The 18,322-nt window shown below is 46.4% G+C and overlaps 1 protein-coding gene across 1 annotated transcript in view; it reads right to left on the minus strand.

Annotated features, from left to right (window-relative positions):
* Positions 1–552: 552 nt before the first annotated feature.
* Positions 553–18,322, minus strand: part of SLC47A1 (solute carrier family 47 member 1) — a 36,312-nt gene continuing 18,542 nt past the window's right edge. Inside the window, exons 11-17 of the mRNA XM_021694514.1 lie at positions 17,534–17,642; positions 17,341–17,416; positions 13,626–13,695; positions 12,383–12,515; positions 3,532–3,626; positions 2,740–2,809; positions 553–785 (exon numbers count right to left, since the gene is read on the minus strand). Of these exons, the coding sequence (XP_021550189.1) occupies positions 553–785; positions 2,740–2,809; positions 3,532–3,626; positions 12,383–12,515; positions 13,626–13,695; positions 17,341–17,416; positions 17,534–17,642 (786 nt within the window). The remainder of the gene's footprint in view (positions 786–2,739; positions 2,810–3,531; positions 3,627–12,382; positions 12,516–13,625; positions 13,696–17,340; positions 17,417–17,533; positions 17,643–18,322) is intronic.

The following is an 18,322-nucleotide window of genomic DNA, read 5'->3' on the forward strand; positions in this document are numbered from 1 at the left end:
CAGGAAGCTTGCTCATCAATGCCACCTCACTCCTTTCTGCTTAATCTAGGTCTTCTCCCTTTTGGTTTCTCAAACGACACCTTTGCCCATAGCGCCTGAGATCTGGATCCCAACTGAGTATTAACGAATGCCATTTGCCCGTTGAATAATCACTGAAGGCACAAGGGAAGATATATTGCAAAATACATTTTAAATAACTCGAACAGTAGGAAACCTTAAGCAGTCCGTACAGGGGTTTTAACTAAAGAAACAGTAAGAACTATCAAAGCTATAAGATGAATGCAGTCAGTACACAGTGATCCTTGGTTGAGACAATGGTGCATGAACTGAATGATCATCACTCTAAACTTTCAGACACTGTCTTGGACAAGAACATAGTTTGTACCTTAGTTCCTTTTCTTCATTAGAAAACATAACTTTGAACTCGCAATTCTTGAAACCCATGGGCACAGTTGAAACTAACCTAACTGAGAACAAATTCCCACCATTGGGCCTATGAATTTTTGTTAAGTATCACTTGACCTGACTCTCCCTCTCTCTTTTGCCTGTCACTCAACTCTGGACATATATTCGCACTAAAATCCCTTCAAGCAAGACGGAAATGAGCCCCAGGAGCAGAAGCCCACGCCGCACCACCAACTGTTTCCCAGTCAACACAGTCCTGTCCCTTGGATAGGCCTCAAGACGTTCTTCTTGGCTCATCTGCTGGTCCAACTGAGTCTCATCTCTTCTTCCAACATCTCCCATTAAAATTCCTCCACGGTTCTCAGGGCCCACTGAAGCGACTGAAGGGAAAAAGGAACTTAGTTAGCAGTGTAAAAGGATATTTTTTTTCATTTGTATAAAAGATGCCATATATATGTGTTCATAGCCGAGGGAAAGTTTATTCAGAAAGTAGTTGCTACCTTGGATAAATAAAAGAAATTCCATCTCAGAGGGCCTCTCTGTTTGTTCACTCACAAACTCTGACTGAATCTTATTGTCGGCTTGGGTCTGCCCCACCACAAGAGCTAGAGAAATATGGGGGCTCTCGAAGTTAAGGTTCATAGGGGAAGTTTTCAGGGGGCCAACACTCATCTAATTAGCAGTCCAGAAGGACAACAAGGCCAGCAGAGGAGAAAAATAACCAAAGAAATAATTCAAGGCCATCCCCAGAACTGAAGAGAGATGAGAATCTTCACGTCAGAAGGCCTACTGAGCATCCAGCAGGATAGTGACTCAGATGGACATCCAGTCTTCCCACACCTCCCGAAGGAAAAAATAAAGGCAGTTAACCTAACAGAACAAGAAGAAGATGGGCATCGGACTTCTTCGTAAAGCATAGTGGATATTAGGAATGTGACGATGCCCTCGCAGTTGTGAGAGAAAACAATTTCCAGTAGAGTAACACCAGCTCTCACTCACAAAATGCTTTCTCCTCAACGGGGGAGTCGGCTTCTCCCTCTCCCTTGGCCCCTCTCTCTCAAATAATCTTTTTAAAAAAATGCTTTTTCCACATCGGGCATCGTTCTCAGCACTTAACACGTACGAAGCTCACTTGCCTCTCACGACAGTAGTATGAGGTACTATGACGTATTATTACCCTGCTTTTATAAATGGTACATGGTAGAAAATTTGGACCAATCATCCTCTGAAGATCATTATGAAAGCTGGACAAAATAAAAGTATCATCCTGAAGGTGTCAAGAGTGCTACCAAGGCAACAAAAAGTCACCAGGGCAAGATCTAGCTAGGGAAGCTGGAGACCTAGAGTTGGGAGCCAGCCTTTGGGGCCACTCTGGACCTGAGAATTCTCCATCTGGACTTAGCGATGCTTTGGGGAGTTCAGTCCCTACCGAGGTAAACCCCTCTGTACTTCAGCCTGAAACTCAAGGGCTATGTCCAAGAATTAAGGACAAACCAGAAGTCAACCAGCCCCCACCCCTGTTGCCTCCCAAGTCAGCTGGGTGGTCCAGGAAGCTCAGTTGTTGAAATTGCCCTACACAGCTAGTAACCCTAAGAGTTTGACGCAAGCACAGGAAAATCCTCTCTGAAGACCGATATCATCGTTGGCTTCCAATTCCTTCTACAGACAATGTTCAAATACAAGATCGGGAACACAAAGATAACCAGCCACACGGGACCGGACAAGGTAAACGAGAACTAGTGGGAATGGCAGAATGGGGGCCAGCTGTCATTCAGCCAGCCTGTGAGCTCAAAGGGGTTCGGTTAGAAAGAAGCAAGGAACAGAGTGTGAGTCCATGACTCAGTGCCCGAGGAACTGGGAATGGGGGGGGGGGGGCTACTAATTGGACAGAAGGAAAACAATACCCACAGTTGCATGCTGCCCCCCAGAGGCAACAGTTAAAAACAATAATCTGTTTAAAGCCCACCTGTGTGTTGGCCTGGGGGATGGGGAAACCCCATGAACACAAACATGTCAGTCTCTCCAAGATAAGGTCACAGCACAGGCTGACCAAGCATTAGAAATGCCTGTGAAATGCTTCTATGGGTAAGCCAAGGAATGGATGACCGGCAACCTCTAATCATCTGTAGTAATATGTTAATATCTGGAATGCAAGCAAACAAACTACCAAGTCTGTTTACCTCAGGTTTGTGTGACTTTACCATTTGTTTCTGAAACTTTATTGCCCAAGTTCAGTGGGAGCTCATGGCAGCAAATCTGGTTGTGTCCCACCGATGGCCCCTCCAGGACCCCCCGGAGAGGCCTGTTCCAAGAGCTGAGGCAGTTACTCCCTACCTGGGTCCTGACAGGCAGCAGAAGTCCCATCCTGGGCCACATGGTATCTCAAATTGGCATGGATCTGAGCCTAGAAGATGAAACTCAAAGTAAATCCACAAGGCTTTATTTAGTGTTAATAGAATATAATGTTAATAGAACATCTGACTTGACTACCCAGTGTAGGAAAAACCAAGGCATTTTCTTTAGCTGACATGTGGTTGGAGCTTCTCTAGTCTATAAGTATGGAATTGTCTTTCCGAATGATTGACACGGCATCCATGGGTGGGGGAAAGATGGATGGAAAAAGCACATGAGGGGGAAGGCGGGGCCCAAGATCATAGAATCCCTTCCTTGCCCTTCCCTTTAGCTCTTTTATCTACCATCTATTTTCAGACCCACACCGACCCTAGCAAGTTGGAGAGACAGATGGACGCAAGTATCTTCATGAAATATTTGGGGATCATAAAAAACAGTGTCAGAATAAATTTGCTGGCATCCCACCTACCTCTCCAGTTCCAAATCTTGTCCTAAAATTGGCTTTTCAGGCGTAAGGGTGGTAGCTTAGTATGGGATGCAAGGAAGAAAGGAACCCCTATTTTTTTATTCAATGAATAAAACAAAGGGGAATGGATTAAAATCCAGGGTCATCTGGCCCTTGGCATCTGAATTAAATGCAGCTAAAACAACAACGACGAAGTAGGATTGGTGATAAAAGGGGAAAGATCCTTCCAAAATGAGAGAGAGAGCCTGAGCTGATTGATTGTTTTCTAGGACAGGAATTTTTACCCAGCCAGCAATGAGCATAGTTACCTCCTCACAGGCTTTTTTCCAATTTAGCTGAGCAATAAAGCCGAGAAAACACAGAGACTGCGTGATCGCACAGATGATGATCCCTGACCACAGACCTAGAAGTGGAAATATTTAACAGAGGTTAATTCCATGGGAAACCGGCTGCCCCTGGGGAATAAGCTGGTCCCATGTCACTTCTGAGAATCTGCTCTCATGGCCTGGTGTGGAGCCCACAGTGAGCCAGAGACCTCGCACGTGCTCTCTCCTCTGGTTTCCAGAAGGTTCTGGGAGGCCCAGGGCAAGTCCCTGCCCAGCGTTCTGGATCTCAGACCTGACGTTCAGAGGCTATTTTTGGCCTTTGGGAGCCTAACAATTAAGAGAAGTGCCAGTTATAAGGAAATGAAGTTCCCAGGACAAACCATTTCTAACTTCTAAGAGTTCTGTACTTCCGAACTGCTACGTTCTATTTTCCTAGACTAACATGTTCAAAATGCAGAGGTCAGCAGCCTTGTATGTTCCCTCCCTTGGCACTTCCTGCAGGCCCTCACGGGCTTTGGGCACAGACTTCCAGAGCTCCCAGGACACGGTCATCCACAGAGAGATGACCACACAAAAGGAGAGGCTGAGTGGGAATGGAAGACGGGAAGGGCCTTGTGGATCCCAAGGTACCATCACACTCTACCTAGCAAACCCACATAGGACACAGAGGGACGCCCCAAGCCAGGAGGGTTTCTTTGGTCAGCGGTGAGGAACTGAATATTCAAACGGGCAATCGTCAGACCGTAGGTAAAAACAGAACTCTGATCCACAGCCTACAGCAACCCATCCAGAAAACCAACCCCTGATCTACAATAAAAAACCCACGAAGCCAGCCGGGGACACATCAGACTCCAGGGACAATCCAGGGAACTAAATCATAACTTCTGCAATAACTGACCCAAAATGGCCACGACTTGATTAGTAATTGACACCTTCCCTAATTTTTGTCCCTGCTTCCAACTTAGGACCAACCAGAGAGAAGTAAATGTGCACCCCTGACCAATCCCACCGGACGCCTCAGTTCTACCCAGCTCGCCTCCAGCTTTCCCAGGCCATCGGGTCCACCTGAGCCCTCCCCTTTGTCCCACGGCAAAGCTCTCCCACCCCTCTGCCTGCCTCTGGGTCTCTGCCAAAATCCAAGTGCTGGTGGCTGACTCGCTTGCTGGAGCAAGCTCAGAATGAATGGCCTTTGCTTTTTGCATTGAGCTGGTCTTTATTTCCACAACCCATCATGGAGGCCCCCCAAGACCTGGCCCACGCTACCAAACATGGACCCCAGCATCCAACCAGATGTGGTACCCACAGAGGCTCCTTGTGCCTTTCTGCTCGTGGTGTGTGCAGTCCAAGAGGACGTGGTAAATTGGGGCCAGGTCCATACCCCAATCTCTTTACAGTGAGCTCCTTGGCCATTTCCTCTTTGGTTTGGTACCTGGATACCATTGGTTCCCATTTGTTTGGTGTCCTTGGTGGTGTCAGGTCATTCCTTTTCATCCCTTTTGCTGTGTCTTGTGCTACTTTTTTGCGGTGCTGGGTTAAGTGTTGTCACAGGCCAAGACTAGAGTCCAGGACACAGCCCGTTACGTGCACCGATCTCCTAGACCCATGAGTTTGTGGTTCTCACCCAATAGGCATCCATTTGGACCAACTCTGCTGCGGGCTACCAGAAAACCAGAGGAGGTTCTCCTGTTACAGTTTCAGGTCCTGAGACCTTGGCCTTGATCCAGAGACCATTCTTTTTTGGTCTTCCGCCCGCCTGTGCTACCTGTCGTTTGGGAGTCAGAGAAGGTGCTGATGTGTCAACAATAGCCACCCTTTTGTCTCCTTAGGTCCGTGAGAAAATTAAAACTGAAATCGGAGCCCTCATACGAAAGCAGAACCTGATATGAAAAATAGCCCTTTCGCTGAACGACAACACCTGGCAGAATACTTGGAAAGGACTTTGGGACAAAAATGAGACAAGACCCAAGGTAAACGTGGGGCCCTGCGGAGAGACAGCTGGGGGGGGCCCATCCCCCAACCGCCCCCAGCCAACCACCTACTACAAGGACAACTTGCAGATACTGTGAACAGAAGGGACACTAAGAAAGATAAACCAAGACAAAGAAAAGTCTCTTGTTTCAGGTCAGTGAGAGTGCTTGCGGAAGGCAAAAAGCACTCATTAAACACTCCAGGGGAATTAACTGTAAATATAGATGGCCATCGTCACCAACGCCTGATGGATGCCTGCCACTCTTTCTATGTACAACCCTGTCACCCCTGCCCAATCTCGGCCTCAGGCTATACATACCACACAGGTGGTTGGTATTTCAAATAAGCCACAGGTTTTCCCAATCTCCCAGTCTTTAACTGGAACCCTTGAACCCTTAAGAAACACACCTTCCTGCTGTGATTACCACCCCTGCAGAATTTTAGAGGCAAAGACTGACTTTGCAGATGGAACTGTGATATCAAAGGTACACCAGAGGGAACCATGTCTTGAGGTCCCAGAGGACTCCTCTATTCATAGTCAAGTCAGGGCTGTTCTGGATAGACCTTGCCCCCTCTATTATATTGGACATGGGCCCCAGACAAGGATCTTGACCCTGCACCTGACATTCCATGGCCTTAATATTCTACTGAGATAGCCCAATAATTGCAGCAAGATGCATAGAAGTTCAGATGGCTCCTACCAAATGCTACCTAACCTTCTCCAGCATCCCTTCAAGGCAAACGAAGGGAATCAAACCTAGAGCTGAACGTCATAGCTAGAGGTCTTCTCATTCCCTGGACTGGCCCTTGTAACTGCCACTAAAAAAAAAAAAAGAAAATCAGGGCGCCTGGGTGGCTCAGTTGGTTAAGCGACTGCCTTCGGCTCAGGTCATGATCCTGGAGTCCCGAGATCGAGTCCCACATCGGGCTCCCTGCTCAGCAGGGGGTCTGCTTCTCCCTCTCCCACTCCCCCCTCTTGTGCTCTCTCTCTCAAATAAATAAATAAAATCTTTAAAAAAATATATAAAAAAAATTAAAAAAAAAAAAAAAAGAAAATCAAATGAATGAAGGCAATTGATTTACGCAAGACCTCGGGGTCATCACCAAGATGGTGATCCCTCACTCACCACTAACACCTAACCCAGTACCATCCTGACATCAATTCCACCGGAAGCCACTTGCCACAATGTGCTGGGTCTCGGGTCTGCCTTGCTCACCGAGACAGCCGATAACTCTTTGCTTTCACTGCAAAGGACAGCAGTGGATCTGTACAGTCAAGCCCCCTCTTTTTTTCTCCATTCCTCAATCAAGAATCGTAAACACCTAAATTTCCCTTGTGATTCAGTTCTGGTACACATGGTACCAGAGCTCCTACTTTGTGCAGAGGAGGAGGAAGCGCGCCTTAAAAAATCCCGTTTTCGGGTGCCTGGGTGGCTCAGTTGGTTGGGCGACTGCCTTCGGCTCAGGTCATGATCCTGGAGTCCCGGGATCGAGTCCCGCATCGGGCTCCCTGCTCGGCAGGGAGTCTGCTTCTCCCTCTGACCTTCCCCCCTCTCATGCTCTCTCTCTATCTCATTGTCTCTCAAATGAATAAATAAAATCTTTAAAAAAAAAAAAATCCCGTTTTCTTGTTCTTACCCTTGGCACAGAAGGGACACAGTTTCAAAAACAAAATCACAATTTTGCGAGAACACAGTTCATTTAGGGTCTGACCTATGTAGGATTTCTAGGTTTAGCTGGATATTGCAGACAGCAGGAGCCAAATTTCCCTGAGATTGCAACACCTCTTTATGAATTGACTAAGTCCAGAGTGACGGGCCCTCTGCTCAGGAGGCCCCTACATAAACAGGCTTCTGGAATCTGAAGAAGGCTTCTCTACATCCTCTTTAAAGCCCAGGCATCCCTAACTACAAAAAAAAAAAAAACCATTTTGTCTATTTGCACCTGGGCCATCTGGACAAACCCTTCGGGTTTTAACTCAAGCTCAATCAAAAGCCCAGTGTTTACCATAGTCTTACTCTTGACCCCAATGCAAAGGCTTCTCCCCCTTGTCTTCAGGCAATAGCTTCCATGCCTCAAAACCTGTGGATGCTTCTGATGAGCGAGTTCTAGACTCCCCCACCCCCACCCCCAGACCTCACAGTTCCTCATGAAGCACAGATACCACTGCTGAGAACACACAGCATTTTTCAGCCAGCGGATTAACCGCTTAGGAGATTCTGTTGGTACATCCTTTCCTCTCACACTACTATTCGCCCCCGCAACCCCCCTGATCCCTGCCACTCCCCTAAACTCCCAGAAGCAGGGCAGCCTGGTGATTGTCTTCCCTGCCCTAGGGAACTCTCCGTACCTCACTCAGCTTTATTCGAGACCCCTCTTGACAATTCTGACCTAGCAGTATTTGGTGGTGAATCGCACCTTAGCGCTGAAGCTGGACGTTATCAGGCAGGATGTCTACCCCTAGTGTGAGCTCTCCTTTGGAATACAGTCCCCTCCACCTGCAAGCACCACAGACGGCAGACCCTACTGTGTTTCCTAAAGCACGGCAGCCAGCAAAGACCAGAGAAGAAACGTTATGTGCAGACAGCAGATTGATGCTTTTGGAAAAGCAGCCCCTGATTTGGGGGTGCTTGGGAAACACAGGTTTCTCTCTTCTGCTGGAACCCCCATCATAGATGGACAGCAAGTTAAGGAACTTTTTTTTTTTTTTAAGATTTATTTATTTATTTGAGAGACAGAGAGAAGCATGAGCCGGAGGGACAGAGGGAGAGAAAACCCCAAGCAGACTCTGCGCTGAGCACAGAGCCCGAAATGGGGCTCGATCCACAACCCCGAGACCATGAACCAAGACCAAAAGTTGGGATGCTTAACCAGCTGTGCCGAGGCGCCCCAAGGAGCTTTTAAATGCACTTCTATTTCCCAGACAGGCGGCTATTTTAAAGGTTGTGGTCCACGTCGGACAAGAAAATGTGGAAGCTGAAGGAGATGCTCACACATCATTTATGCCAGTAAAGCTGCTTTAACCAGGCTCTGGTCCTATGTGAGGCCTCAAAAGATAAATCTCTGGAGGGTTCAAAGAGGCCATTATAAAACATCAACATTACGGGGCGCCTGGGTGGCTCAGTTGGTGAAGCGTCTGCCTTTGGCTCAGGTCACGATCCCGGGTCCTGGGATTGAGTCCCACATTGGGCTCCTTGCTCAGCGGGGAGCCTGCTTCTCCCTCTCCCTCTGCCTGCTGCTCCCCCTGCTTGTGCTCTCTCTCTGTCAAATAAATAAATAAAATCTTAAAAAAAAAAAACAAAACTATCCTGTCTTCATCACCTGCCATCTTCTGGTAAAAGTACAAAGGACCAAGGTCATCCTTAAATTGAAATTAGCAAAACTTTCAGAAACCCTTGAGCTCCCTTGGCCAAAGGTATTCCCTTTAGTCTTGCACACTATATACAACATACAGTCAACTCCCTCGGACACATTGGTTATCCCCTATGAATTAGGAACTGGAAGGCCTGTGTCTAGAGATTTCACCCCCAATACCAGACCGACCAGACTGACCGGCTTCATGCAAACTATCACCAGGGTCCTACCGCCAACAGCTTAAGGCTGCCTTCCACAACGTCTTCCTAAACAGCTTCTTCATAATCTTTACCCAGGAGAATTCATCTACTGGAAAAGACAGCAGAGAGAAACTGCTCCTGAACCTTGTTGGAAGGGACCCTATCAGTGGTTGTGATGCTGGTTGGTTGCATTTTCTCCCAAGTCTTGAATGTTTCTGTGCAGCCGCTCTCCCATGGGTTGATCGCCATGATGGACAACATCAAGGAGCTCAAGAAGACCTTGCAATACAGTTGACTATGAAGATGATTGATAATCCCAATGGTGAAGATCTGGCTCTCTAGTTTTCCCTGAAAAAGAGACTGAGGTCCCGAATACACAGACAATGGTCACACCATATATAAAAGAACTATGATCCACCACCTGCAGCAACATACCCAGGAAACCCCTATCTATGACAAACACCCCCAAAGCCAGCCTGCTACCCATCAGATTTGCGGGAGGCCAGACTGCTCTCTCGGGATACTCCAGGGATCTCAACAATAACTTCCTTAACAGATGACCCCAAATGGCCAGGACGTGATCAGTAATTGACAGCTTCCTTAATTTTGTCCCTGCTTCCAACTTAGGGCCAAGCAGAGAAAACCAAAGCTGCACCCCTGCCTGACCAATCACACAGGATGCCCCACTTCTAGTTATCACACCTCTTTCCCAGGCCACCAGCATCCATATCAGGGTATACCTGACACTTTCCCCTGTTCCCCACCACGAAGCTCTCACTCCTCTGCCTGCCTTTGGGTCTCTGCCAAAACTCTAGTGATGGTGGCCAAGTCCCTTGCTGGAGCAAGCTCAGGATAAATGGCCTTTGCTTTTCCCATTTGGCTGGTCTTTATTTCCACAGCCATCGAGATCTGGGTAAGGGCAAGGTGACTAGACTGGGTTTACAGGTTCAGGTAGGCAGATTTGGTGCATAGTTTACGCATCTGCTCCTTGATACCAATCACCCCCATATCACGTTTCAGGAGTGATCAGCCCGATATTTAGAAGAGTAAAGTTGATGGCCACCTGCCATTCCTGTAAGGAAATAATAACAGGAAATACACACACACACACACACACATATCAGTGTTCCCCAATCCATAAAAACTACCAGTTCCAGTGTTTCCAATCCATAAAAACTACCAGCTTACCCTAACCACCCTAAAGAGAAAATAACCAGCTATCTCTAGCTGTAATTTAGAAGTGATGAGTTACATTTCCAGGAATTTCACTATACACCATTTAAAAGATTTTTGACTCAACCTAGAAATCCCAAAACATGGTGAGTATCAGAATCCCCTAGAAAAGTGTGTATTTGAAAAGCCTCCCAGGGGATTATGATGGGGACTTCATGATTCGCTGGAGCTGCCCGAGAGGGTATTAAGGGTAGCCTTATGATGCCTGTCCTACACTCTGTGTAGATATACCCTGGACCCTACCAATGGTGACACAGTATTCGAAACCAGTTCGTATTATACTTCTTTTCTGGAAGAGGTGGGTGGCAGGGATTGACTAGAGTCTCTTCACGGAGCCCTCACCTGCCCAGAGATCCCAGCGTTTTTTAAACTGAGATATAACTGACATATTAGTTTCAAGCGTGCAACATCACGGTTCAGTATTTGCAGATATTGCGAAATGATCACAATAAATCTTGGTAACCTTTTGCCACATATAGCTACAAAGTTCTTTTTCTCACCATGAGAACTTTTGAGATCTGCTCCCTTAGTAACCTCCAAACATGCGATACAGTATTGTTAACTATAGCCACCATGCTGCCCATTCCACCCCCAGAATGTACTTTGTAACTGGAAATTTCTCCCACGGCACTTCTTTTAAGGGATTCTTAACTCCCTCTACTTTGCACATACTAGGTATGCTTTTCTCAAGTGAACAAGTGGGCCTTGTACAACACTGGGAACATAAGATAGGTGTATATTTTTATTTTTTTTTAACTAATTTTTTTATTTTTATTTTTTTAGATCTATATTTTTAAGTAGGTTCCTCTACAGTTTCCCTTAGCTACGCCACTGGCGAATCCAAAATATGAATAATGCCAGAAACTCAGCTAAATAATTTCCTGCACCATGATGAAAGTCCAGTGAACTTTGCATTGGCAACTCCATTCTTCGAACACCTCCCGTATTTTTCATTAAAATATTATTGACCTTGAGAACAACGTGCAGCATAATGGGATGGGGAGTTCACTCGAGGTATCAGATGACTTCTTACCGCTCCGGACCTGCCAAGTACTGATGGATAAATAAGTCCATCACTACTTCACCCAAAGATAACATGTTCAGGTTTTAATAGAATCATTTATTAACTGCCAATGTATTCCAAATGATTATTTTAGAAATCAAAGCTGGGCAGTCTTTTGCTTCCCTACTCTTTTAAAGATCAGCTCTGGTAATTCCAGATGCTGTGCATTACGGTCTTTCCTCCACAGGTGGTAAGGTGATAAACAGTCCCCTGCCTTCTGTAATGTTTCACACACATCACACCCATGCCCTTCGGGATGAGACCTGCAAGACACATGGCTTAAAAGGTCATACCGGGCAGGAGGTGGAAGGTATAGAATGGCCATGAAGGTGACTTCCAGAGCACAGCTCCAGGTGCTACAGGGGCTAAGCAACAGGGGTGCATGAATGTATACAGACACCACACCATGTACGTTGCCAGAGTTCTGGAAGAATCACAGCAAGGCTGACCCCTGGCCTCTCTTGCCTCACCCGAAACACTCCAATAGGGCCAGTTTATAATGGCCTCAACTCGTCCTGCGGACTCGCCCTCAAGGTCTCACCATAAAAGGGCTGTCACCAAAGGACAGAACTGGGGCCACCAAAGGTACACTTCTGAAGGTGTCTTCAGCACTCCTGCTGTCACCAACGTGGAAGAAGTGAGAACCTGATGACACAGGACAGGGAGAGGAGTAGAAAAGTCATCCTGGGGCACCTGGGTGGCTCAGGTGGTTAAGCGACCGCCTTCGGCTCAGGTCATGATCCTGGAGTCCCAGGATCGAGTCCCATATCAGGCTCCCTGCTCTGCAGGGAGTCTGCTTCTCCCTCTGACCCTCCCCCCTCTCATGCTCTCTCTCTCTCTCTCGTTCTAATAAATAAAATATTAAAAAAAAAAAAGAAAAGAAAAGTCATCCTACTTTGCTCAAGTACGTCAGTGTGGAAGAGGAGTAAGAGGGGCGTGAACTTCCAGAGCCAAGTCTCCCAAAAAAGCCTACACGTTCCGAGAGTCATTTCTGGGGCCCGTGGTAAAGGCTTACCAAGCACTCCCATTCTGGCTACGAACATCAGCGAGATCCCGATGGGGAGACCAATCATGTAATACCCAATGGTATTGACAATGGCCCCAACCCTCTGGTTGCCGCTCCCCCGCAGAACACCACCACCTGTGCACTGTAGGCAGAAAACATCCATCCGTGAGAACGTTGCCAAGGCTTCGGAAAGACGCCCATCCCGAGCACGTCCCATCCCGAGCACGTCCCATCCCGGGGGGGACTCGGACTTAAAAATCCATAATCACGTATCAGTGTTCTTGTCAAGCGAATACACTAAAAATATTCAGGATCACCTACCTGCCCCACCCTAGCTGCTCTCTTCTGTTTAAATTTACCACCATCAGGGGCACCTGGGTGGCTCAGTTGGTTAAGCGACTGCCTTCGGCTCAGGTCATGATCCTGGAGTCCCGGGATCGAGTCCCGCATCGGGCTCCCTGCTCGGTGGGGAGTCTGCTTCTCCCTCTGACCCTCCCCCCTCTCATGTGCTCTCTCTCTAATAAATAAATAAAATCTTTAAAAAAAAAAAAAGAAAATTGATACACTATATATATTCAACTATCACCTACTGATAGGGCTTTTGTGAGGGAAAATTAAGTAAATTAAATGAGATGCTTCAAATCCATCACCTATACTGTACCTAACATTTGATAAGAATTCAATAAAAATATTAATGCACATCATGCAAATGCTCCTATTTCACAAGGTCAGCAGCCATCCTTCCACCATAGAATTCATTGTTAGAAAAACCAGAATTGGGGCGCCTGGGTGGCTCAGTCGGTTAAGCGACTGCCTTCGGCTCAGGTCATGATCCTGGAGTCCCGGGATCGAGTCCCACATCGGGCTCCCTGCTCGGCAGGGAGTCTGCTTCTCCCTCTGACCCCCCCCGCTATGCTCTCTCTCTCTCTCATTCTCTGTCTCAAATAAATAAATAAAATCTTAAAAAAAAAAAAATTTTTTTTTAATTTACCACCATCAGAAGAAACACATAGATCATAAAGGTGCCGAAAGGGAATACTGCAGGGTGGCTGGGTGGCTCAGTCGGTTAGGCGTCTGCCTTCAGCTCAGGGCATGATCCCAGGGTTCTGGGATCGAGTCCCTCATCAGGGGCCCTGCTCAACGGGGAGTTGGCTTCTGCCTCTACCCCTCCCTCCCCAACTTGTGCGCGCGCGCTCTCAAATATAAATAAATAAAATAAAATAAAAAATAAAGAATATTGCATAATACTTACAGCAAGAGCTTCAAACAGATGGGAAATAGCAGAGAAGGGAATCACCTGAGCCACCAGGGCAACGATTTCTCTGTTAGGAAAAGAAAGCACATGGTGATCAGGAGTAGACAGACACGTCAGAAAAGCAGACTATGTGATTCAAGTGATGGCACTTGGCTTCTGCATAAACAGGAGAGGCTCGTGCATTCCAGCCAACACCCAATTCGGGGACAATCCTACTGTTTCTTGGCCCATAGGGGAAACCAACCCTACAATGCATCACATGACTTTTAGAAGAAATACACAGTCCAATAGGCTGATGTAGACAGTTAAAGCAAAGGAATTATTACTCCACTGCCCCCACAAAAAAATAAAATTTGGATTATAATGCCATCTTTCTTTTAACACGATTCCATGCAGATCTCTCCCTGTGTCTGGATGAAGCACAACAGAGAGGTTAAGGTTCTCTCTGTGGAACCAAGGTGAGCAAACTATAAAGGCCATGGATACAGTTTACAGAATTATCCGTAGTTCCTAAAAATAGTCCCTAACCTCTACAGCTAGAGACTTTAACACCTACACTTGAGGAGAAACTAGAAAATGCTGCCACTGACCCAGGGAGGCAAAAAAAAATCCATAATTCTCTTGAGTGATTAACAAATAAGCCTAGAACATTGTCCGGCAATAAATATTTGTTGAATGAATTAAAAAAAACAAAAACAAACAAACAAAAAAGAAATCCAGCATGGAACAAGACAATCGCTCCCGCCCTCCAAAAAAAGGACAGAAACACAGTTCTTTTCTTCAGATGGAATTTTATTTTTTGAATAGGTAACATACGCAACAATTAAAAGAAATCAAACAATATGAAAAGGGTATTGAGAAAAATCTTACTTCCATTCTGTTCCCAGCCCACCCATTACCACCACCACCCCCAAGACGAGGCAACAATCCTTGGTACTGTTTGTACTTGTCCAGATACAAATGCATACTCTTATCTTCCCCTTCTAGTCTCCGTCATTTCGTGTTCTAGCATTCTCTGCATAATGTTCCACAACTTGATTTGTCCACCTGATAGGATTATATTCACTTTTAGAGTCTTGATTATCAAAATGCACTGTTTTTTATATGCTGCTGAATTCTGTCCACTAACATTTTATTTTGGATTTTAAGATAGGTATTAATAAGTGATATTGGTCTACAACTTTTTTTCTTGTACAAACTTTCTCAGATTTTGGTACCAACCAATGCTCTATTTTTGCTTCCTAAACGGAATGTGGAAATTTTCCTTTTTCTGGTCTCTGCAACAGTTCAACAGTATTGGAATCACATTTTAAAAGGTTTTATAAAATTCTCCTTTGGAACCCCCAGGGATTAGTGCTTTTTGAGATTTTTAAAATAAACATTTCTTATTTCTTCTAAGAAAATCGGTCTACTTAGACCTTCTATGTTTTCCAAGGTAAGTTTTGGTAAATCATTTTCCTAGAAAATTATTTATTCCTTCCAGATTTTTTTAAGTTTACTTGCAAAAGTCATGCAAACTAGTCTCTCATGGTTTAAAAAAATGATTTTTTTTTTTAGTAATTTCCCCCTTTCTTACTTTGCGTCGAGAAGCTCTCTCCCTTTTTCCTCTTCGATTAGGTTAGCTGTCCATGTTGTTGTTAGAATCTATGTCACCAATTCACCAGTTTCCGTTGATCCTAGCCAGCTCATAAATAATCTGATTTTGTGAGTTTTCTCAGTCTCATAGTATCATCAAAGATACGGTTTGTGGGCCTTTTGTTTTCCTTGTTCTTGCCTGCCCTGTATGATTTCCTGAAGCGGACAGACTCAGGATCAAACGTCTGCCCTGTGCCTACTGAAACCATCAAGCACACACACGCATCTGATAACGTTAATTCTGATTCCCTTGCAAGAAAACGAGAATGATTTCTGGTTGCTCTTCCATTCACTCTGAAGTGAGGGACACTTCAACATCGTGTTTCCCCACAGCGAAATGGCTGAAACTGAAAGAGGACAACCCAACACCAGAAGGCAAAAGACGGGCGCCTGGGTGGCTCAGTCAATTAAGCATCAGCCTCTTGGTTTCAGCTCAGGTTGTTATCTCTGGGTCGTGAGATCGAGCCCCGTATTGGGCTCCATGCTGAGCACAGAGTCTGCTTAAGATTCTCTCTCCCGGGGCGCCTGGGTGGCTCAGTTGGTTAAGCGACTGCCTTCGGCTCAGGTCATGATCCTGGAGTCCCTGGATCAAGTCCCGCGTTGGGCTCCCTGCTCAGCAGGGAGTCTGCTTCTCCCTCTGACCCTCCCTCCTCTCATGTACTCTCTCTCTCTCAAATAAATAGATAAAATCTTAAAAAAAAAAAAAAAAAAGGGCGCCTGGGCGGCTCAGTCGTTAAGCGGCTGCCTTCGGCTCAGGTCATGATCCTGGGGTTCTGGGATCAAGCCCCACATTGGGCTCCCTGCTCAGGGGGAAGCCTGCTTCTCCCTCTCCCACTCCCCCTGCTTGTGTTCCTGCTCTCGCTGTCTCTGTCAAATAAATAAAATCTTAAAAAAAAAAAAGATTCTCCCTCTCCCACTCGCTCTCTCAAATAAATAACCTTTAAAAAAAAAAAAGAAGTCAAAACACAAATAAACTGCAGAATGAACTGGGAACGGCAGTCCTATCCACCAGCTGCTTTTCAAATCCATGAAGGAAAAGTCAATTTTGCATTTTGTAATTGTTGATAAAAGAACCCCAAATCAGGGGCACCTGGGTGGCTCAGTCATTGAGCGTCTGCCTTCAGCTCAGTTCATGATCCCAGAATCCTGGGATCGAGCCCCGCATCGGGCACCCTGCTCCGCTGGAAGCCTGCTTCTCCCTCTCCCTTTGGCCCTCCCCCCTGCTTGTGCTCTCTCTCCCACTCTCTCAAGTAAATACATAAAATCTTAAAAAAAAAAAAAAAGAATCCCAAATCAGAGCTATCCTCAAAATATAGACACATAGTCAAAATGCACCAGTTAGTCTCACTGATGAAAGCAACTAACCCAACAGAACCCAAAAACCTCAGAGCGGATCCATCCCTTACAAGAACTCTTCTTGGTAATCAGTCTGATAATGTGATTTCTTTGAGACAACTCAGGGAGATTTTAACTTCAATTGGAACTGACGAGTATATTACGCAACTTGGACACACCAGGCACTTGGGCCAGATTCTGGATACCAAAATCATTTGTCACTGGGAATGAAATAATTAACTGGAAGTGTAATCAATGAGACCAAAAAGGGGTTTCCTTCTTTAAAATAGACGCATATGCTCGGGCGCCTGGGTGGCTCAGTCGGTTAAGCATCTGCCTTCGGCTCAGGTCAAGATCTCAGGGTCCTGGGATCGAGTCCTGCATCGGGCTCCCTGCTCAGTGGGGAGTCTGCTTCTCCCTCTACCTCTGCCTATGTGACCTCTCTCAAATAAATAAAATCTTTAAAACACATGCATATCCTGACCTCCAGCAGCATCTATCCACACCCGGGCCCAATACACTGGCATTCTGGATGATAAATTAGCTCCTAGAGCTAATCTTCTCTTCCCAGGTAACAGCGATGGGTTTCTGATCTTGCAAATGGCTCAGGGACCCCCCCGCCAAAAGATGCAGCACTCCCAGGAAGGCATCTACCCAACCACCTCTTTACCGCAAATTTCACATTTCAAGAAAATCTAAAAAAAAGAAAAAAGAAAAAAAAAAATAAAATCTCCGCACTCACCGGTCCGTAGTGAAAATGTACCCCACAAGATCCTTACAGCTTAACATCAGGACACAAAAGGTTACAGCGAAGAGTCCTGGAGGTAAAAATGGCAGAGAGACAGCACAGTGAGAAAGGAGGGCTGCAGGGAACTGGGGCTGAGCTTCCCGTGCAAAGACCTTTCCAGTGATCAATGACGGGAGACTCTAAGCACCTGTGACCAGCAGGGCGACAGCTGAGGACTTCTTGGCCTGCTCGATGTTTCCGGCGCCCAGCGCGGTCCCTACCCGGACGCTGGCAGCCACACTGAAGCCGGCAGGTATCTAAAATGCAAAAGGAAACATGTAATAATGACAAAGAAAGAGTGAGCGGGGAGCAGAGAAGCAGCCCTGCCTCTGGGCTCAGTTTTGAGCCCAACCGTGAACCTTCTCCAGGGCAAAGGAGCCTGGTAGATCATGTTGCACACCTCATTGGTAAAACTCAGTGGGAAAGTTCTGAGAAGGCTAATTTGCAACATCCCCTTGGTCTAGAGGGGTGCCCCCAAGCTAAGGTGAATCGGCATCACTCACTGGGCTTCTAAGGTATGCAATGGGAGGGTCCTGCACAATCGCATTCCTCCTCCTGCTTGTGGGAGGATGGACTGCCAGGAGCCCAAGCTAAGTCTGAAAGACCATCAAGGGATTAAGTTTAGAAGACAAAGGCGCCTGGGTGGCTCAGTCGGTTAAGCATCTGCCTTCAGCTCAGGTCATGATGCCAGGGTCCTGGGATCGAGTCCCACATTGGGCTCCTTGCTCAGCAGGGAGTCTGTTCCTCCCTCTCCCCCGTACCTCCCCCAGCTTGTGCTCTACCTCGCTCACTCTAATAAATAAATAAAATCTTAAAAAAAATTTAGGGGCACCTGGGTGGCTCAGTTGGTTAAATGACTGCCTTCAGCTCAGGTCATGATCCTGGAGTCCCAGGATCGAGTCCCGCATCAGGCTCCCTGCTCAGCAGGGAGTCTGCT

This window comes from Neomonachus schauinslandi, chromosome 15 (genome assembly GCF_002201575.2).
Source record: "Neomonachus schauinslandi chromosome 15, ASM220157v2, whole genome shotgun sequence".
Taxonomy (NCBI): Eukaryota; Metazoa; Chordata; class Mammalia; order Carnivora; family Phocidae; genus Neomonachus; species Neomonachus schauinslandi.